Genomic DNA, 22475 nt, shown 5'->3' on the forward strand with positions numbered 1-22475 from the left:
TATTATTCTGTTCAGTTTCTCTGTCACTACTTGATGCTACCCATACATAAGATGGCCTAAACCTACTGACAGAGTCTCTTTTGAGCCATTCAACTGGCATACAACAATGTTCTCACTGCTGGATTGTTTTGTGTAAAATGTGTTGAACTGCAGTTAATTAATAACTGAATATATGAACACTAGTGCAACTCGAGCACAGTCAAGTCCGTCCAAATGTGAAAGTCTTGGCATTTAATTACTTGTGGCTTAAGAAGTGTAATCAAATGACGAGACTTCCGGGTTTGCACGAATGCTAGCACGCTCAAGTTGGCAATGCATATCAATTTTAACTTATATAGACCATGTGACCATTTTCTTTTCTTCTTGGGCCTTCAGTCTTGCATGTTCATGATTTCCTGGTCTCCAATCATGTGGTTATTTTTTTGTATCAAAAGTTGTGAACATGGTTGTTTATTCGATTGAAATGGCTTTGCTAATAATATTACCAAAGTACCTTGGGTTCAATCTAGCAGTGTGTCTCGTAGGTGCATGTTGAACTGTGAAGATATAAATTGACCACAGTGCACAATAGTGTAAATCCCCAAGTGAATAAGATGGTAATGATAGGCTATATCCCTGCTCACCTGGGGCAGTCGTGCTGCGAGCCGTACACCGCCAGTCGCTTTATAACCACAGTGATTCTAATGTCGTCTTCTGTCGAGCCTTGGGTGCAGGGAAGACCCTGATTGAAGACACTGTAGAGAATTAGCCCGCTGGAGGTCCAGTAAAGCAGAAATCCGGGGTATCAGGCACTGATCGGCTGGATGGGAGCAGGGCTGTATTTACCCCTAAGCACCCGTGGTCCGGTGCCTAGGGCAGCACCTTTCAGGGGGGCAGCACCAGGGAGCAGGGGGAAAGAACTTTTTTTTGTGTGTTTTATTTTTTTAATGTCCCACCTCCAGTTCAGACTTGCCAGGAAATCTGGTGTCTTTTTGAGGGGGGTGAGGGGTGGAATATGGTGGAATTAGTCAGGTCTGGTATCAAGGTGTTAAATGTAATGCCTGGAGCTATTACCTACCAATCCTGTGTTGAAAATTCCTTCAAACAATATGCAGACAGCTCTAATCATTGATTCAAAGCGGAAATTTATTTATGTTTTAAGCCGTTATAAACCATGAAAAACGCGATTCCAAAGCCACTCTCCCCCATGCTCCCCAAGATGGGGCGTCTTCAGGTTTAGTGCCTAGGGCAGCAGCAGCTGTTAATACGGCCCTGGATGGGAGTTACTGAATCAGCAATGATGGGAGTAGTTGTTTATCATAAAAAACAAACTTTATTTCAACTTTAATTAATTAAAGTTTGCTTTTTATGTTAAAGCCCCAAAACCACTTACACCTTTGTATAGCTGCTTTTAATCCAAGATCTGCCCTGGGCTCCATTCCGCAGGTGATGCAGTTATTGTCCTAAAAAACAACTTTTAAATTGGTAGCCCTGTGCCCAACGGCAGTGGCTTGGAGTATCTGTGCCCTAATTTTGCACCACCCCTCCGACCCTCCTCCCCACCCTCTTCACCATTTTTCCTATTCCTCTGCAGTGAAAACTACACAGGTGCCTTAATGATCCAGCCCATGTGCTGTGCTCACACAGCTAATGAATAGTAGAAAATCTGCCCGGAGCATTCCTAATGATGAGGAATGCTTACATTTTTTACAGTACCTTTCTGACAAATGTGCCCCCAATAATTTTTTGATAATTTTGTAGACATAGCAAATGTGTATAATTTTGTATTTATTTTAGCTAATTTACTTACTAGTAATTGACATCAAGTTGTAATCTCAGAAGTTTGCTGTTAATGTACTGAAATATTTGAACATATGTAGCTTATATACTAATGCTATGTCTGTTAGACAAGTAATAGTCAATTCCATCTTGAAAACTGTGAACATATTACTTTGCTAGGTGCTGGCATCCATCTGAAAGCAGAGATAAATCTGACTTAATTGAATTATGCCGCTTCTATGATTTGTAGACTAAATTGCATTTTGTCCCAATTTTCAGCAAGTAAATAAATAAATGAGTAAAAGCCCACTTCTTTATCATCTCCGCCAAGCACATCCTAGATATAATATCCTATACATCCTTAGACAAAGGACAGTATCAAACTATGGGGACTCTCCTAAATGTAATTAGCCAAACTTGTGGCAATTAAATTAACAAGTGTATAACTAAATCAATGAGATATGCATCTTAATCAGCTAATTATGCAAGTTGGTTGCTGAAGCATATGATAAATTAATTAAGTCAGTTTACAGTCTAGTCATTAAATTATGAAAAAAAATTAGGATAGATTTGGATTTTAATGACATGAGACTGAAAGTAACCTCAATATATTTCTTTTACTAAAATCCATAGAAGTTCTGTCTTGCAGTCAGAAGCCAATTGGATTTTGAAGCAGAAATTGTGCAAGTCAGATATAAGATTTTGTTTTGTTTAATGAGGTGAAAGTACTGTAAGATAATTTTATCTATTCAGTCACTAGATAGGAAGTAAAGTATCACGTCAAAAAGTGTGTATGTTAGGTGTTAAAGGGTCAGTCCAATGATGCTGCCCTATGTGTCCTCCACAATTCAGCATGGACAGGGGAGACAGGGACAGGGACAGCAGGGCAGAAGTACTCCAGGCAGCAGTGATGTGGAGATCATTGTTCAGACCATAACAATGGGTGTCTTTGTATACTGAATACGAAAAATGTCCCAAGCATGTCCATAGGGTTCCATTAACCCAACATGGTCAGGCTGAAATATGTGGGTGTACTGCAAAAAAAAGTTATGGAGTAGCATAGTAGAGTACCCTATTGTACAGTTTGCAGCAAAAATATATACTGTGCAGTTTACGTATTTTGTCCCATTACTTCACATATTATAATAGCTGATCAGTTTGGTTTACCTGGGTGATTCAATTAAACACAATATTAACTTGCCATGTTGTTATTGTTACACTGATGCTTCTATGGAAAGTAAAAAAAAAAAACAATTAAGAGATTCTTGCCACTGGAAAGAACAAGCTGACGCAGCACAACATAAATTCACCACTTGCTGCGCTCACATGTTGGAACAGAATACTAAACAGGGAAATTGCAGACAAAGTTTAAAAATATATAGCTTAGTCTAAAAATTCCTTGCTCATCGACTAGTGAAACATTAGTTTATTTGAATTTATGTAACTGATACTTGATCATTTCATTTTCCAGCTGCTGGGACACAGCTTACCGGGCAAGAAGATCCTATCCTTCTATATTCTGTTGTTTCATGCTGGTCTCCTAGTGCTGCCTTTAAAGAAAGTGAGTATTTCATAATCCAAACTGGATAAAAAGCAGTTTTAAGTCACTTTGTATCTATTTATAGGTTACAAAACAGTAGGTATAAGATGCTACGTTTGGAAAAATTGCAGTAACAGATTACTTCTCAGATTTTTACTCCAATAGGAAATAAAAATAGTGATTAAACTATAGTAGTGGATATAGCTATATAGAACGGTATAATACAAAGTGTTGTTTGTTTTTTACCCTGTGCCCTGACCAAAGAATTACCTCTGAAACCCATGAGGGGAATAATGCTAGAAATAACATGTACTAATTCAGATTTTACACTGGAGCCTTGGACCATTGTTGCACCTCTGTATATAAGACTTTCAGGTGGGCACAAGGACACAGTTCAGTACTACTGATAATTGAAGACACTGCTTTTGAAGGTTGACATTTTAATTGTTTGTGTGTGTGGAGGGGAGAAATATTTACTGTTTGTATTTAATACTCTTGAGGCTATGGGCCACTGCCTTGGTTACATCCTTTGTGCCATTACCACAGTAGCCAATCACAGGCTGTATAAAACAGTATGGAAAGCAAATCATTGCCACAGGCAGCAATGGGCCTTTACAGTCCTGTGTTGTGATAATAACAGTGAGAAAGTCAACTAGATGTGGTGGGAACCTTTGCACAATGTCGAATACAGACAGTATATATATTGCTATTTTTGTTGTTTTATGTGTGTGGATTTTTTTTTTTTTTTTTTTTGGGGGGGGGGGGCGGGGTTGTGTTGCAGTAGGAGCAAAATAAATAGATCCAAGGGCTGCTACCTGCTTACGTGCAATCACATATTCCCTACATCTTATTGAGGAGGGCAAATTGTCTACAGTCTTTCTCCTAATCTGCACACTGGGAAAAACAGGAAAAAAATCTGCACTGAATCTCAGTTTGTCCCAGTCTGTGTTCTAAACATTGCACTGTAACTAAACCCGAACATGTACGTACAAAAATAAAATAATATTTACATAACAAACCAAAGAATAAAAATAAAGGATAATGTTAACGAGAAGCCACAGTGTGAATTCGATTCGGTAGAAGTCATGGCTTGGAATTTGAACGCTCAGATAAACGAGTCCAAGAGCAGCGGTGGGGAACCTCCGGCGCCTGAGACCTCCTGATGCGGCCTGTGGCTCTTCTGTGATGTGCGCCACTCTGGTGGGGAACGAGCAGGCATAGTTAACCCCCCAGTGATGCCCTGGTATTCTAGCTAACCCCCCAGTCATGTCTCTGGTAGTGTACTTAACCCCCAGTGTTTGTCCCAAATAAAAAAATAAACATCCCACTCACCTTTCCTCCACTCCCATGCTGCCCAGGTCCTCTTCTCTCCCCTCTAGCCTGTGCTGGTCTTCTCCTGCAGGCGGCGCACGATGAAATGACGTCATTGCATGCGGCATGCCGCAGGAGAAGGGTGACAAGCGCTGCTCTGGTGGGGAAGGGGACGGCACTCACAGCATCTTCCTGTATCTGGCAGCTGTTTTACAGAGGATGCTGTGAGTGCCGTCCCCTTCCCCACCAGAGCGGCGCTTGTCACCCTTCTCCTGCGGGCCGCATGCAATGACGTCATTTCATCGTGCGCCGCCTGCAGGAGAAGACCAGCACAGGCTAGAGGGGAGAGAAGAGGACCTGGGCAGCATGGGAGTGGAGGAAAGGTGAGTGGGATGTTTATTTTTTTATTTGGGACAAACACTGGGGGTTAAGTACACTACCAGGGACATGACTGGGGGGTTAGCTAGAATACCAGGGCATCACTGGGGGGTTAACTATGACCAGCAGGGACATCACTGGGGGTTAACTATAACTACTAGGAGCATCAAAGGGGGTTAACAATGACTACCAGGGCATCACTGGGGGTTAACTATGACTACCAGAGTCATCACTAAGGGGGTTAACTAGACTACCAGGGACATCAATAAGGGGTTAACTACAGCTACCAGGGGTATCACTGGGGGTTAAGTCTGGCTACCGAGCATCACTAAAGATTCACATTAGGTACAAGTGCATCACAGAGGGTTAACTACAATAGCAGGGGCACTAGAGGAACAATACTTTGCCTTGCCCCTGGTGCTGCGCACCCACGCTACCCCGATGCCGCGCACAGTATAACATTGAGTGCGGCCCTCAAATGATTTTATTAATGCCCAAATGGCCCTCAACACGGAAAAGGTTCCCCACCCCTGTCCTAGAGCAACCACCTATAGAAAGAAATAGAAAAGTTTGTAAGTCATGCAGAATTTGGTGACCTAAAAAAACAGGAAATATTTTAGACGTTTAGTGATTATCAGTAACCAAAAGATGTCACTCTTCTCTAGTTTATGTTGAGCTGTTACAGGTACAAGTAATGTAAACTGGCTTTTAGAGCTCGAGATTGATGCCCGTGTCACTATTGTCAGTGACTTGATTAGTAATACTGTAGGTAAATTATTTGTATGACTAACTTTTCTGACTATGATTGTAAAGTTATTTTGCTTTTTTGCCTCGAAAATTTGTGTCTTAAACTGTATCTGTATTTTTTTCTTTTATCTTTTCTTATGCAGTCATGAAATTTAAGAAGAAATCTCGTTTCCTGGAATTCCTTATTCAGTTGTTACAGAGAGTATACTATGAAGAAAAGTTTCAAAAAATCCTGGAGTGGTCTTCCAATGCCTTAGACTATTTGAAAAGGTATGTTAGCTGTTCTCATTTTATTTTCGAAAAATTATGATAATTCTTATATAGGTATTCAATTAAAGTACCAGTGAAAATAACAACATTTTTTTGGCAGGAATAGAAAAATATGATAAAATTTTAAAAAGTGTCTTTAAAACAGCTGTCTTCTTAGGTGGACAGCTTTTTAAGGCCAAGTAATGGCCATGAGTGATAATGTTGTTATTAGTGAATATTTTCTAAATAAAAATTACTGAAACAAACAAAAAAAAAGTACCAGTGGAAATAACAACAACATTTTTTTGGCAGGAATAGAAAAATATGATAAAATTTTAAAAAGTGTCTTTAAAACAGCTGTCTTCTTAGGTGGACAGCCAAGTAATGGCCATGAGTGATAATGGCTATTATTTTAAAATAACAGTTTTTTTGACCTCATACTGATGGCCATGCTAAAAGACTGGCATCAAACAGCCAAAAAAAGATGTGTGAGCATAGCTATAATGTGTAATTATGGTTTAATTTTTTTCATACTTTTGTGTATTTATTTGGTACTGCCTGTCTGTGCTTTGGCCTTGTTTAGCCTAGCCCTAAAACCATATTAAAGCGTATATCCTTTCTGGTTTGAATACATGAAAATAGAAGTATAAACTATTTCAGAGTGGAAAAAATATAAGATTCATAAATCAAACATAATGGGGGAGATTTATCAAAGGGTGTAAAATTTAGACTGGTGCAAAATGCCCACAGCAACCAATCACAGCTCAGCTTCCAGCTCTTGTAAAAGGAAGAGGAACTATGATTGGTTGCTGTGGCCAGTTGACACCTTTTACACCCTTTTTATAAATCTCCCCCAATATGTTTGGCATCTCATCTTAATTTGGAATTAGACATTTGACTAAACATTCTAGTTCTGCTCGATATAGTTGTATTTTTTAAAAAGGGTGGTTTCTTATAATGAACAATTGGCTTGCATAGCTTTGGAAACAGATGGAGTAGAGATGATCTTACACCAAGCTATTACACCTAGCTACTATCGTCCAGAAATGGACGATAATCGCTTAGTGTAATAGGGCCTCTAATAGTAGTCACACTGTAGAAGCAAATTACTATGGCAATGGCAGAGAATACAAGATCTAGAGATTTAGCTCATGACTAAAGGTATTGAGATTTCTCATTAATAAGTAAAAAAAAATTTTAAATTGATTTTGTGAAAATAACCAAACCAGCTTTTCAAAGGAAAAAAAGACACCCATGTCCCATTTTCTCCTCTTAAGTGGCCTAATGTGTTTTTGTTTTTTGCCTTCTTCTGGATAAAACTCAATATGATTGTTTAAAGCGAATCTGTACCCACAACATGTCCTCCCTGAACCGCTTGTACCCTCGGATAGCTGCTTTTAATCCAAGATCTGTCCTGGGGTCCGTTTGGCAGGTGATGCAGTTATTGTCCGGGGAAAAAAAATCTTTTAAACTTGAAGCCCTGTGTCAAATTGGTGTGGCTTACAGTGCATTAGGCTCCGTCCTTCCTCATGGCACTCTTCACCCTTAGGAATGCTCCAGGCAGGTTTTCTTCTAATCATCATCTGTGCTGCACATGTGCTGGATCATTAAAGCGTAACTGTCATGTTTTATTTTATTGCAGAAATCAGTAGTATAAGCGATTTTAAGAAACTCTGTAATAGGTTTCATCAGCCAAAAAAGCCTCCTTCTGTACTCAAGAAGCAATCTCCCAGCCTCCCCCCCTGACTTCTTATCTGTGCATTATCAGGCAAACACGTGTTCATTACAGAGAAGCCAGTGAAGACGGGCTCTGCTCTCTCCATTCTATCCTTATGGAGGGGGGAGGGGCCGAGGGAGATGAGGGAGCAGGAAGAGGTGACATGGAGGTCAGCTGTTTGTAGACTCTCTGGGAACCTAAAACGCTAAATTCAGGTTTCAGAAAGGTCAGTGCTTATCTATGAACTTACTGAGAGAAGATTGCAGGGTGTTGTGCTTTGCAGAAATCCTCCGTGCTCACTCACTCTTAACAGTCCCTCCCCTCTCCATAGCCACATAATGGACACAGAAATCCTGCTTCATCTGATGTGAGGGGGGAGGCTGGGAGATTGCTTTTTCAGTACAGAAAAAAACTCTTTTAGTACATAAAACCTATTACAGAGTTTCTTAAAATCGCTTGTACTGTTGATATTTAATGTTTTCAGAAAAATGGCCCTGAAATGACAGTTACGCTTTAACCCTTTAAGGACATGGCCCATTTTCGTTTTTACGTTTTCGGTTTTTCCTCCTTGTGTTTAAAAGGTCATAGCACTTGCATTTTTCCACCTAGAAACCCACATGACCCCTTATTTTTTGCGTCACTAATTGTACTTTGCAATTACAGGCTGAATTTTTGCATAAAGTACACTGCGAAACCAGAAAAAAATTCAAAGTGTGGTGAAATTGAAAAAAAAAAACACATTTCTTTTATTTGGGGGAAATGTGTTTTTACGCCATTCGCCCTGGGGTAAAACTGACTTGTTATGCATGTTCCTCAAGTCGTTACGATTAAAACGATATATAACATGTATAACTTATATTGTATCGCATGGCCTGTAAAAAATTCAAACCGTTGTTAACCAATATACGTTCCTTAAAATCTCTCCATTCCCAGGCTTATAGCGCTTTTATCCTTTGGTCTATGGGGCTGTGCGAGGTGTCATTTTTTGCACCATGATGTGATCTTTCTATCGGTACCTTGATTGCGCATATACAACTTTTTGATCGCTTTATATTACATTTTTTCTGGATTTGATGCGACCAAAAATGCGCAATTTTGCACTTTGGGATTTTTTTGCGCTGACGCCGTTTACCAAACGAGATCAGGAATGTGATTAATTAATAGTTCGGGCGATTACGCACGCGGCGATAGCAAACATGTTTATTTATTTATTTATTTGTTTACTTTTATTTAAAACCTGGGAAAAGGGGGGTAATTCAGACTTTTATTAGGGGAGGGGGCTTTTTACTATAAACAACACTTTTTTTTTTTTTTTTACACATATACTAGAAGCCCCCCTGGGGGACTTCTAGTATATACACTTGGATCTCTCATAGAGATCTCTGCAGCATAGATATGCTGCAGAGATCCATGAGATCGGCACTCGTTTGCTTTCGGCTGCTGCAGCCGAAAACGAACGAGTGCCGAGCCGAGGACGGCGCCATGTTGGACGCGTCCCAGGCCGGCATCAGTAACGGAGATCGCTCCTCCGGGACAAGGTCCCGGAGGAGCGATCTCCCCCACTAGACACCAGGGAAACGTTGCCTCCGGTAATCGGAGGCAGCTGTCAACTTTGACAGCTGCCTCCGATTAGCTAATTAGCGGGCACGGCGATCAGACCGTGCCCGCTAATAGCAGCGGTCCCGGGCTACTCGCGGCACCCGGGATCGCGGCACTTCAAAGCGGGGCCGCCGCGCGGCCCCGCTTTGAAGTGCAAGTGAGGACATATGACGTAGGGGTACGTCATATGTCCTTAAGAGGTTAAGGCACCCGTGCAGTGTTCAGACAAGTAAGTAATAGGAGAAATTCTGCCCAGGTGCATTCCCAATGATTAGGAGGGTGCGGAGAAGGGACAAAGAGGCTGTACAAGGTTAGGGCATATGCACTCTGGGTCTGAAGGACACAAGTCAGGTGAAGCCCTGCACTGGCATCCACCCTGCTGTCCCTGTCTGCTTACCACTGTATGCCCTAGGTGGCACGAGTAACTGGGCGACAGTCCCTAAAACAGACAAAAACAGAACAGACAAACACAATAAAGTCACAGTGATTAAGCCAGGTCAGTTACAATGGGTCAGTGCAGTACAAAATTGATAGTCGGGAGAATAGTCAGAAGTCAAGCCAAAAATTGGCAAAACCAGGAAAAAGCAATCAGGAACAAAAGCTAGCTTAGTCACACTCAGAATGAGGCTTTATCGCATGCAAGGAGGATTGGTGCTCTTTGGACCCACCCAGCAGACCACGCTCTACTTGGTGACTTGTTTCCTTGTGTGCACTTTAGCTGTATATGCATATCTGTGGCATAAGCGAGGAGATGCAAGAAAACCGAAGCACTCACCGGGTTGCAGTAGTCTTCAACAGTTTATTACATGAGTCATCACAGGGAGGGGAGAAGGTGGAATAGGTGCGGGAGCGTCTCTGCAAACAACCGTTTCACGCCGAAGCGCTTTGTCAAGTTCAGAGTACGTCACTACCGGGGTAGGTGTGTCTTATATGCAAACAGTGTGCATGAATGAACAGTGAAAAACAAAACACAGGTGATTAGAAAACAAAGATATACAAAAATATCTTACAAGAAGACGCTCCAATCATTCCTTTCGTTGAGCCCCCCAGGGCCAGTAGCATCTAACTTAGCGATCCATACTGCTTCATGTCTTAGTAACTTTTGGTGCCTATCGCCTCCCCTTTCATGTGGATCAATACGTTCTAAGCCTAGGAAGCGGAGGCACTTGGTGTTCCCTGCATGGACCTTGCATATCTGCATATGCATATCTGTATTACATTTGACATCTTTGCACTGTTGCACTTGGCACTTTGATATCTATACTTTATTTGGCTGTATTTGACAGCAATCATTTACTGGTAGAGTGTGGCTCTAATTATATTGAGCTGAATGGTGTCCTAGGGATCCCATATATTTTGAGTGGATCCCCATTGAATTGTATGTGCTTTTAAATGTTTTTAATGTAGGGTCTGTATAGGGTTGTGTTTTGTTTTGTACTTTATATTGTTAATAAAGATTATATTACTTCATCTGACTGAATAGTGGTGTGCCTATAGTGTGTTATAGCATACATCTGTCCTTTCTTGTATGTGATAGCATGCAAGGAGGATAATAAAGGGAGTAGTTTTATGGAGACTGGAGTCCCAGTCCCAGAATGTGATTGGGGACTGAGAATGCAGCCCCCAGCACACTATAGAGCTGACTGGCGGTGCTGCCCACCATTCAGCACACAATCATCCTTAACAAATGGCAAACCCTATCTACGGATGCCACCGGTGCGCCCCCTAGCAACCATCCAGGCCAGTTACCAGGGATGCCGTCGGTGCGTCCCCCATGGTGGCTGCCTGTTTCGTCTGTACTAATGTCAGGAGTCAAGGGCAATGGTCAGCCCCGGCTCCTGACATATGGCATTTGGGTCAAACACTGATTGTGAAGCCCCCATGGCACAGTTTGCTACACATACAAATTTATTAGAAAGAAGACAGAAGTTTATTGTTACAGTCACTGTGACTTATTTATTAAAGAGGTTTGCTGAGTTATTTTTTACCTTTCCCCTATCCACAGGATAAGGGACAAGTATGAGATTGCAGGGGCTCTGACCTCTGGGCCCCTGGCAGCCCGACTCCTTTGTTTTGAATGGAGGGTTTTGGAGCTTGGCCCATGGTATTAGGAATACCTAATATATAACACCACTTTTTGCAGAGTTACAGCTTTGTACTTCTAGTCAGATTTAAAGGTCAACATGGGATGGGATACTGCTGGCACATCAGTTACATGTTGCAGCAATTAAAAAAAAAGTCTTTCTATGATAAAGCTAAATAAGGCTAGAGAACAGGTGAGAAGGCATGACGTGTTATTGTAAGACAGATACTGCAGTCTGTGGGCATGCAATTTAAAGCATCCACATCGTTATGCTTCATTTTACTTTTAATAATCATATTGATGATTTTCTTGTTTGATCCCTTTTACATTGTTATAGTGTTAACTTTGTAGTAATATGTTATAAGCATTTTCCTTTCAAAAAAGCTTGTTTAGCACAATGTATTAATCAGTTTGTTGTCTCGTGTGAATCACTGTTAGTATTGAGGTCTTAATTCTCTGCAATAGTGTTTTTTTGCTAATAAATCATCCATGTTACTAATATTTCTTAGGCTTCCCCAATGGAAGTGGCATGTTGTTCATGGATCTTTAGAAGTAATAGCCCCAGGTTCCCTATATTTTTAACAACATAACTGCCAAGACTGATGGATTGGCCCATCAAGAAAAATTCACAGTTTGATCATGTGTAAGCCCTAAGATTGCAGTTTAATCTTTCAAATAAAAGCTATTAAACTGTATTCCCTGTTTTACACACACACACACACACACACACACACACTCACACATATGTCTTGCCAACATTTATATCTAATTGCACCCTTATTGTCTTATCACCACAGGCAGAACAGCATAATAATAATAATTTATATAGCGCCAACAGATTCCGCATCACGTTACAATTTTGGGGGTACATATAAACCAAAGAAATGAAGCGTTGTATGTGAAAATAAAAAAGTAGCAACTGTATTAAAGAAAAATTGACACATAAAGAATCCACAAAGAATATGGGGAATAAAATAGACAAAACACATAAAAATAATAACAAGGATCAATATCTATCACTAGCAATTGTAAGGAGCTCAAAACATCAAAATCTCCAAAAACTATCCAAAAGGAATGGAGCATAAGGTAAGTGTGCATAATAAAAGTGTCTTAATAAAATTAAATAGAGTATCACAGAATGATACCAGAAAGACTCAAAACATAATTTTATGTAAGTACAAGTGTACCGTGGTTAACTGGTGCCATATAGAAAAAAAAACTAAGGAGGTAACAGACCAAAACCGATGGCCTAACAAATAACCCACTGTATAAAGAAACACAGGAGATGGCAATTATCATCCAGACTAATACCTATAGGTAAAAGGAGCAAGTGAATGCCGGACAGTTAGGAGCCCATTAGGACGCACGTTTCGCTGCCACGTGCAGCTTCTTCTGGGGTTAGGTGCATGCCAGTCCTCCAGTCTACTTAACTTGAAAATGGCCAATAAGAGAGTAAGAGATTTTAAATAATCGGCCTACCTTCCATCTGTATGATGTGTATGATGTAATTGCGAGTGTGTGCTTGACACGTGATGTAATTTCATGCACATGATCAGCATGTCTGCAATGCAGGACCAGCGCAACTAACATCAGAAATTATGTGATCAGATGACAGTCACATGATCGCATGGTAGCTACCGTATCCGCCAAGGACACACAAATGCACACTGTGTCTGCACCATGATTTATCCAAATATCTATGGAGCAAAAGCATCAGTTATATAGCGCATGTGTGCCGTGTAGTCACCTGGTTAAAAGATCATGTGACTGTCTTCTGATCACATGATCTCTGAAGCTAGTTGCGTTGTTCCTTGTAGTTTGGCTGTACTATCGGGCGGACGCAGGTAACAAAGTCGAGCAAGCAGAGGGAGTTAGGACGGGGATTGCAGGAGTAGACAGGGGGAGCTGGGACAAGGGTATGAAACCTAATAGCCAGCGCTGGGAGACTGGCTTAGCTTTATTTTATGATGACCAAGAGCCCGGTTCCGATCCCCATTGGACCGGCGCTCTGATCTTCCAGGTTCCAGACAGGTAGAGAAACCAGTCAGTCAAAAGACAAGTCTCCCAGTGATCAGTTTAACTCCTGCATTGCCAGGAATCTGAGAAGCAAGCGGGTGGGTGTGTCACACAAAAGTAAAAACAGGCCCAGTTCACACCAGGCAACTGCACATTCCTGACAAATAGGTTATTCAACTGATTATCATTGATAGATAAGCCACGGAACACCAATTTAGAATGCAGGTGAAGTTATTTATTTTTAGTGTAAGTATAAGTAACTTTACCTGCCTTACCATTGTTAGTGATAGATACTGGTCCTTGTTTTTTTTATTATTTTTGTGTTTTGTCTATTTTTTTTCTCCACATTCGTTTTGCATTCTTTATGTGTCAATATTTCTTGAATAAAGTCGGTACTTTTTTATCTTCCCATACAGTGCTTCTTTTCTTTTATATAGTTTTGCTCTGCGTGGGATTTTCACCACTGAGGGGAAATTGTGTGTTTTCTAATTTTGAGGGTACATATATAGACAAAAATCAGACATTACAGAGATACTCATGTAATTATCAAACCCTACATTAGGAGAGAGGGCCCTGCTCACAAGAGCTTACGGACTATTAGGAGGGGGTTGGAGACAAAAGGCAGAGGGGCAAAAGTGCTTCCTTGTTACTATGATTTAGCAGTCAAAAGGGAATGTTCACAGCTCCAATAAAATTTTTCCAGCTTTATTATAAATTCCTTTTAAAATCCATAATGTAACATTAAAAAAACACCCCTATGCTTTTCGAGACGCAGTCCCTTAGTCATGGCCATAGACCATAGCCATCAGCATAGAGATGGTACTGAAAACCAAACTTGCTGATGATTAGTCCAATGAGAACTTCAACAGTAAGGGGGAGAGAAGATGAAGTGAGGGCCAGAAAATGATATGCTAAAGAAACTGTCAGAGAGGAGGAAAACCAGGAGAGAGCAGAGTCCTTGAGGCTAATAGAGCAGAGTATAGTGAGAAGGAGCTGGTGGCCTATAGTGTCAAAAACTGCAGATAGATCCAGGAAATTTTGTGGTCGCATTTAGATTTGGCAGTGAGGAGATCATGAGACTTTAGTAAGGGCAGTTTCTATAGAATGAAGAGGACAGAAACTAGACTGAGGGGGGTCAAGAAGAGAGTTTCAGAGAGATAGTGGGTTTGGCGGCAGTAGACCAGGCGTTCCAAGAGTTTAGAGATAAAAAGGAGGGTCAGATAAAGACGGGTCAATAGTTGACTGTACATGATGGGTCTAGAGAAGGTTTTTTCAGTAATGGAGTGATGACGAAGTGTTTAAAGTCGAGGAAAAGATGCCAGAAGAAAGAGAGAGGTTTAAGATTTTAGTTATGTAAGTAGTGAGAACAGGAGAGAGACTGGACGAGGTGTGAAGGAATAGGGTCACATGGGCAGGTGGTGGGGCAAGAGAAGGAGAGGAGTCTGGAGACTTCTTCCTCTGTCATTGGTTGGAGGGCTGAGAGGGATGAAGAGGGAATGTGAGAGGTAAGAGGTTCAACACTTTTTGGTGACTGGAAGATGATATCTTGATGGACAGTATCTATGTTGTTTTTGAAGTACGAGGCTAGCACAGAGGTCAGTGGTGGGTGTCTGTATTTTGGGTTTAAGGAAAGAGTTGAGGGTATCATAGAGGTTTTTGAGTTATAGGATAGTAAAAAGAAGAGATCAGAGTGCTATAGTAGGATTGCTTAGCAAAAGGAAGAGCAGAGTAGTAGTAGTAGTTCTGAACACAAGCTTTTAAGGAAGACGTTCTGCCATTGTCTTGGATTTCCTCCACAGACGTTCTGTACACCATCAGAGAAAGTGAGTTCTAAATGTGTGCTAGGGTTGGGGCTGTCTGTGTCTGGCTGTAAGGGGCATGGGGTGCAAATTTAGAGTGGTTTTGAGGCAGTAATGACTGTACAGTGTCTAGGAATTATTGGGTGTCAATGGCACATAGGTTCCTGTATGTCAGTGAAGTCAGGGTGTCAACAGGAAGTCTTAGCTTAGTATTAGCTCTAATGGTGTGAGACCAAAAACTGCAAGATTGTAGGATTATTTTATAATGTAGATAGAAAAATTGGAAATAAAAAAAAAAAAATCACAAATTTTTAAAAAATATGTTTAAAGTTTCACTATGTTTGCAATTTACATTCTTTTTTTAAAGTTATTATGAGAAACACGGCACTTTCTGTGTTCTGATTTTTTTTTTTTAAGTCTAAACACAGGGAAGTCTTCTGAGTGCTCACTGAGAAGGTAGTCATGTGATTGGCAGACACATTGAGGGGTGACACTCTGTACTGGCCGGGCTGTTTTGGTCTCTATTTTTTAACCAGCACAAGACTAAAAATCTGCCTTCGGGAAACTGGACCTGATTTCAGGTAAGTATAGCTTTTTTTTTTTCACAGTATGATAACTAACAAAAAAATAATAAGTGTAAATTCCAAACTTATAATGACAGGTACACTTTAACATAAAAACATTATTTAAACAATAAGTCATTTTCTGATTACGCATTCCCTTTAAAACAAAATAGAGAATGCATTACACTTTTTAATGCAAGCAATATTCAATAATAATAAAAAAAGAAAGTAAAAACTGTGAAAGGGGCTATAAAGGGAACTATCAGGGGCTCATTAACAGCAGTGAGAGCCTAAAATCATTTTGACACCACTCAAGATGTGGGCTAACATGCAGATTTTTAAGAGTTTTTTGAAACAACAATTACTCTTTAAACCATGGAAGTACATAATAAATGCTGATTGAGATAATATACCCCATAGCTGTCTGTCAGACTAGTCAGCATGCCAGGTCAGCACACTTAAAAATATACAATGGATCAATTGGGGCAGTAATAATATATATTAAATTATTGTTGTATTGTAATTATCTATTACTAAATAATAACTTTGTGTAAAACAAAAAAAAGTAGTATTTGTTATTAGTGATTTTGCCTCCCCTTGCTAAATGCTATGCCCGGCATACAGCTAGAGCATGGTGTGCCATCTCTGTGTTGAAATCCCATGACTTTATCACGTGACCCCAGAGACCTATCATCGCACATTGAAGCATACCAGTCAGACATATTGCATAATGACACACACTAATTTTTGTACATTTAGGTTTGTTGACAACTGCCGTACTATTTGCCTAAGTAGAATTACTTTTATTCATCAGAAAGAAACCTAGATTACTACTCTGCCTCAAACTATGTCTGGTGACCATGGCCTTTACTAAATTTGTAACCATTTTGTATTTTTTTCCAGAAAAAAACACATTTAATATTTATGCATAGTTTTATAATACAAATGCCACTATATCACATGGTGTGTGCCCTGTATACTGCTACTATATCATATGACATGTGCCCTGTATACTGCCACTATGTCACATGTTTTGTGCCCCGTATACCTTATACTTCCATTATTTAACATGTTATGTGCCCTGTATACTGTCATAGTAACGCCTGCTTTGTGCCCCTTATACCGAATACTGCCATAATATCACATGCTGTGTGCCCTGTATACTGTCATCATATCACATACTAAATGCCCTGTATACCCCTGGGGTTGTCCGGCATAAAGTACAAATCTATACTGCTGCGGGGGGCACAGTACAATATATTTACCTGTCCCATTCCACCGCAGCTACCGATTCCCGGGCCCCTGCTGTCCGCCACTTTCAGGATTTTTGCTGGCGTGTTGTTCCCACAGGAAATGGCCACTCAGCATAGACAGTATAGTGCATAGTATAGTGCTGTCTATGCTGAGTGGCCATAACCTGTGGGAACAGAGGAAATTGTAAAGATTATGACGGTGGTGAAAAGCAGGGGGCCCGGGAACTGGCAGCTGCTGTGGAGAAAGACAGGTAAGTATACTGCACTGTTGTGTCCCTTGCAGCCCCAACAGCTGCGTAGATGTGTACTTTATGCCAGATAACCCCTTTAAGGGTAGCTTCACACAGCATGTTTTTATAACAGGGAGTTTTACAACGAAATCTGTTACGATCCAAGATCCTGTCAGTTCCTATGTGATCCTGTGATTCAGATCCTGTCAGTTCCTCTTAACCCACACACTGCCAGCGAATACTACACCCGTCCTCTATCCGGCTTGCTGCACTGGGTCCCGGCTTCCTGCTCTCCTGCCCAGCCAATCAGTGTGCTGCCCAGCCGCAGCCACTGATTGGCTTGGGGGAAGAGCAGGAAGCCCATACCTCGTGCAGCAAGCCGGATTGAGGAAGGGGGATGTATGTGCCAACAGCGTGTGGGTTAAGGGGGCAGGTGATTTACATACTCGCAGCGGTTTGAAAGATCAACTGCAAGTATGTATTCACATAGGAACTGACAGGACCTTGGATCGTAACGGATCTGCAAAGAACACAGTGAGATTTCTGCTGTGATCTGTCCTGTTTGAAGCTGCCCTAAAGCTTTATTGTTTGGTACCAATGCATAGAAATATTTTGTGAGAGTTGGGCTTGTGCTCTTGATCTTTTAAGATCCTATTAACGTGGTTACTTGAAAATATAAGCAGGCTCGCGCATAGTTTTCCCCCTATGCAGGGATGTGCATGTCTTCACCTTCTAAGTGCCATAACGCTTTGATTTTTCCAACTACAGGGCTGTTTGGGGGCTCATTTATCATGCAGTGAGCTATTGGTACCATATTGGTGTAATTGGAAGTCTTTGATCACGTTTCATGATTTTTTTTCTGATATATAATAAAAAAAATCCACAATTCTTGTGTTTTTTCACCCTTATTTTATTCACACCGTTCACCATGCGGAAACAATATTGTTATATTTAATCGATCTGACAGTCGTGCAATACCAAAAATGTTTATATTATTTGTGAAATGGAAAAAGGGGTGATTTACTGTTAACTTTTTGTTGGGATTTTGTAATATATTTAACTTTTTTTTTTTTTTTTTTTTACACATTATAAGTCTCCAAGGGTAAAAAAGAAAGTTATAGATGTTTCAACTGCACAAGACCTCGGCAGTTGGAAAGTTTATACAGTATGGGGGGAATTTATCAAGCATTTAGAACTTCTTTTTGGCCTTGAAAAGTCGCAAAATTTCACGCAACGGTACAGCTGCACAAAATTTTGCGACTTTTCAGAGACATAGGCTGCTCATGCCTACTTCAGCTTAGGCTGATAGTAGGCATGATTTATCAACTGCGACTTCTTCAAGTAGTGGCAGGGCTGTCGCAAACTGACTCCACATTAGAGGTGGTGTATTTCACCACCTAATGTGAAGCCGGTTTGCTCTGTGAATCGGACAAGCAGCCGCCAGCCCACAGAGTTTAAAGGATAAGTGCCATGAAAAACTTTTTCCCAGTAATTGAAGCACATTACAAAGTTATATAACTCTGTAATATGCTTCAATCACCTATCTGCCTCCCTTCCCTGTCTTTCCCCCCCTCCACCAGGAAGTGTCCTAACTCACACAGACCTGATTACTGTCGTCACCGTCACCAAGCTCTTCTCTCAGCTCCTTCTCCTGTTACACCAGCCTCCCCCCTCCCCTGCCTTGTCAGGTGACAGGCTTGCTCACCTCCGATTGGCTGAACAACTGCAAGCCATCACTTGTCACATGTCATGCTTATCTTCCCTCCGACTGACTCCGGCACATAGGCAGCTCCCCCCTCCCCTCATACCCTCTCTCCTGCTGCCGTGGACTCAGTGAAGGAGTCATGTCACTAGAGAAGATAAGCTGACCAAGCTGAATCACCTGACAAGGAGGGGAGGGGGAGGCTGGTGTAACAGGACCTAGAGCAGCCCTCCTGCTGATGACTCATCCTCACAAGAAGGAGCTGCCTGGTGACGGTGACGACAGTAATCAGGTCTGTGTGAGTTAGGACACTTCCTGGTGGGGGGTGGAGGGGGGACAAGATAGGGAAGGGAGGCAGATAGGTGATTGAAGCATATTACACAGTTATATAACTTTGTAATGTGCTTCAATTACTGGGAAAAGGTTTTTCATGGCACTTGTCCTTTAAGAGTCTAAATGGCGATGCAATAGCATTGCCATTTACCTCCAGAGGTCTGTACAGTAAGAAGCAATGTATAATGCAGTGCTCCTTACTGTAGAGGAGTGGGGAATCCCCTCACAATGTACGGGGTCTCCTACGCAAAGGCAGAAAGTCTCTGCCTTTGAGCGGGCTCTTTGAAATGCCGGTATGCTGAACAGGAGGTAATCTTTGTAGCCTTCCTGCCCAGCCTGCCAAACAAGAGTTAAGTGGCAATACTGAGCATTGCCATTTATCTCTTTTGGGACCAGACACTGTGCAGCAATCACTACATATTGTTGGGCTTACCCCCCACTTTTTGGGCAGACAGCGACTCAGCTCTGCGGCATCTGTCAAGAAGTAACACTTCTACATCTGCTGCAGTGGCAGATCTACAACTCCCAACATGGTTTGACAGCCTTTGGCTGCCTGTGTATGATGGAGGTTGTAGTTTTGCCACTGTGGCAGAGTAGAGGTTGGGGAACACTGTTCTAAAGCATATGGCAAACTCCTCTCAGACCAATGCAGCTCAGCTACATGTAGTGATCTACTGGAAGCCTCAGTCAGCTCCTCTTCAAACCTGAAACTTAGAGCTGCTGCATCTGTACAAAGAGCAGCCATGGCTCATCAGCAGAGTGTGCAGCCGGCAGCAGCATGTCGTCACAGCTCCGCTGAGCTCCCTGGTCCTGATGCCAATACAGCAGCCATCTACCTAGGACAGAGAGGAGCCTGAGAGGCTGGAGGTTCCAATGTTGGACAGGTCAAAATTACACAGAAATATAAATGTACCTGGTATGTCCAGGTAAGCCCTCCCCCTCCAGCGACAAACCCTGCCCCCTGCAGTGACAAGCCCCGCCCCCTGGATGCCATGGTCCCCTGCAGCACTACTAGAGGGCCCAGGGCAGTCCCTCCTGTGTCTTGGCTTGCAGAGGAGCCTGAAGGAAGAGAACATGGGAGCTGAAGGGAGCCAGATGAGTATGTGTATGTGTGTGTGTTTTTAATAGTCAGTCATGGGCACAGATTAGCTTTATTAAATGGGACTAATCAGCATCCAGCATTTCCAACACCCTTCTGAGACATGCACTTGGAGTAAGTGACATGTCCATGGCCATTTTTCCAGCATATTTAAAATATGTGCTCAAATCTATGTGTCACACAGTTCATATTTTCATTTAAAACAATGGAGCGTGCATTGCAAGCTGTGTGTTACTTGTGCTGAAGATTCTCCATTTTCTCTCTGTACATTGAAGAGTACTGGATACAATTGTGATTGAGAGTAATGACCAAACAGGATTAATGGGCCTGCAACCATAATGCTTTACAGCTGTAATCTGGCTGAAAAACTGCCCATCTCTTACTATATGTGATCATTTCTTATTGTAACTGTCCACCTCTTACTGTATTTCTACACTTCTTGATTCTGTACATCTCTAATTGTATCTAGATGTTCTTCCTGTTTCTGCACATCTCATCCAAATTCTGTCATTTACTGCGACAAATTAGATGAAGCAGCTGGCTTGGATTGCACAACCGCAAATAAAGTTATGTTTACATTTGCATTGTAGATTCCATTCATAATGGGAGCCATGACAGTCTGCTGGATGCATTGCAAGTGGGGCATAGGCCGGGTAATCATACGTCTTTGTATATTCCCAGTAGCTGCAGCAACATAAGGTTTATCCAACACTAGAAGAAACACAGCTACTAGGGATGGTCCGAACCTGCCGAGGTACGGGTTCGTACGAACCTGAACTCTTGGCAATGATTCCCACTGTCTGCCCGCTCCGTGGAGAGGGTGGATACAGCGGGAGGACCGCCTGTGCGGTTTCTGGAACTAAGTGGCCATGTTTTTTAAGCACAGACAACCCCTTTAAAAAAATCCCCTGCATAGACAAGGCAATCAAGGTTGATTTCATGCTGCAATGTAGTGTCTGTAGTGCCATTGCCTAGTGTCATTCCACTGCGAGAATGTACTGTAGCCACTGCCCACTTAAACCACCACTGCAGGGCTAATACATTACCTGTCTGCACTTCTGTCTTTTTTTCAGGCTCCTTCAGCCAGCCTTATAAACCAATGAGACTTTTTTAAAGATAAATTTTGAGACAATTTCGAGACAAATGTGCACCACAGAAAATAGATCAGGCTGATCCCTGATATTAAATTGCACTTTTAATAGACCAGCCAATTCTTGTCAAAGCAGAAATAGACCACATCTAGAAAAATCCCCTGTTGATAAATCTCCCCCAATATGTGTTGCTGATGTGAAGGAGTTAATAAAGTAGTATGTCATTTGTTTATTGTATATTGTTTGGTGTATCCTAGCATGTAGAATACCTGTCACTTTGTGACCATGGCAGGATACTCAAAAATTCTGCAGGTAGGCGGTGCTCTTCTTACATGATCTATGGTACGGAACCCCAGGAAGTGCCATATATGTAAGTTATTACAAGGCAGTGGGAAATTACGTACCATAGCTCATATCAGAAGAGGACTGCCTAACTGCAGGATTTTTTTTTTCCTTCCATGGTGACAAAGTGAGAAGTATCCTTTAAATTAAAATAAAATTAGAACCAGCTTGACTTTGGTTACATGACATTCAGGTTTCATGCAGCAGGTTAAAAAAATCATGTTGTTTATTCTGTGCAGTAAGAAGGAATACCTTATGGGACATGGGATAATTAAATCATTATTTTGGAGGGTCAGGAAATCTGTAATATATGCATGCAAAAAAAGAGTAGTTCTGCAGGTTATGGGTCTTGCTTTCACTTTGTGAAATTGATTTCTAAATTGAAGTTGAGAAATAGATTTGAATCAATAACCTGTCATCTTACAGTGGTACAAAGAGAGTGAAATGTTGACAACCACCTGCTTATTGATTTTCTTTTTCTCCCTGCACAAGAATTACAGGGTATTAATTTGTAATGTAATTCTATTTTTATTCAGTGAAATAATAGCAAAACAAAGCCAGATTCTGGATGGCACTAACAGTTTTTCAAGAAGTCATGACCATCAAAGATTTCTGTAAATGGCTCTTTCACAGAAAAGGGCAATAGTTAAAGCATAGGGTCAACA

At 41.4% G+C, this 22475-nt stretch overlaps 1 protein-coding gene across 3 annotated transcripts in view; it reads left to right on the forward strand.

Moving 5' to 3' along the window:
- CFAP54 (cilia and flagella associated protein 54) overlaps positions 1–22475 on the forward strand; it is a 258255-nt gene that overhangs the window by 82044 nt on the left and 153736 nt on the right. For all 3 annotated transcript variants that reach the window (XM_069973813.1, XM_069973829.1, XM_069973821.1), the window contains exons 30-31: positions 3230–3319; positions 5878–6004. In XM_069973813.1, coding sequence (XP_069829914.1) covers positions 3230–3319; positions 5878–6004 — 217 coding nt within the window. The remainder of the gene's footprint in view (positions 1–3229; positions 3320–5877; positions 6005–22475) is intronic.

The sequence above is a fragment of the Dendropsophus ebraccatus genome, chromosome 1, assembly GCF_027789765.1.
Source record: "Dendropsophus ebraccatus isolate aDenEbr1 chromosome 1, aDenEbr1.pat, whole genome shotgun sequence".
Lineage (NCBI taxonomy): Eukaryota > Metazoa > Chordata > Amphibia > Anura > Hylidae > Dendropsophus > Dendropsophus ebraccatus.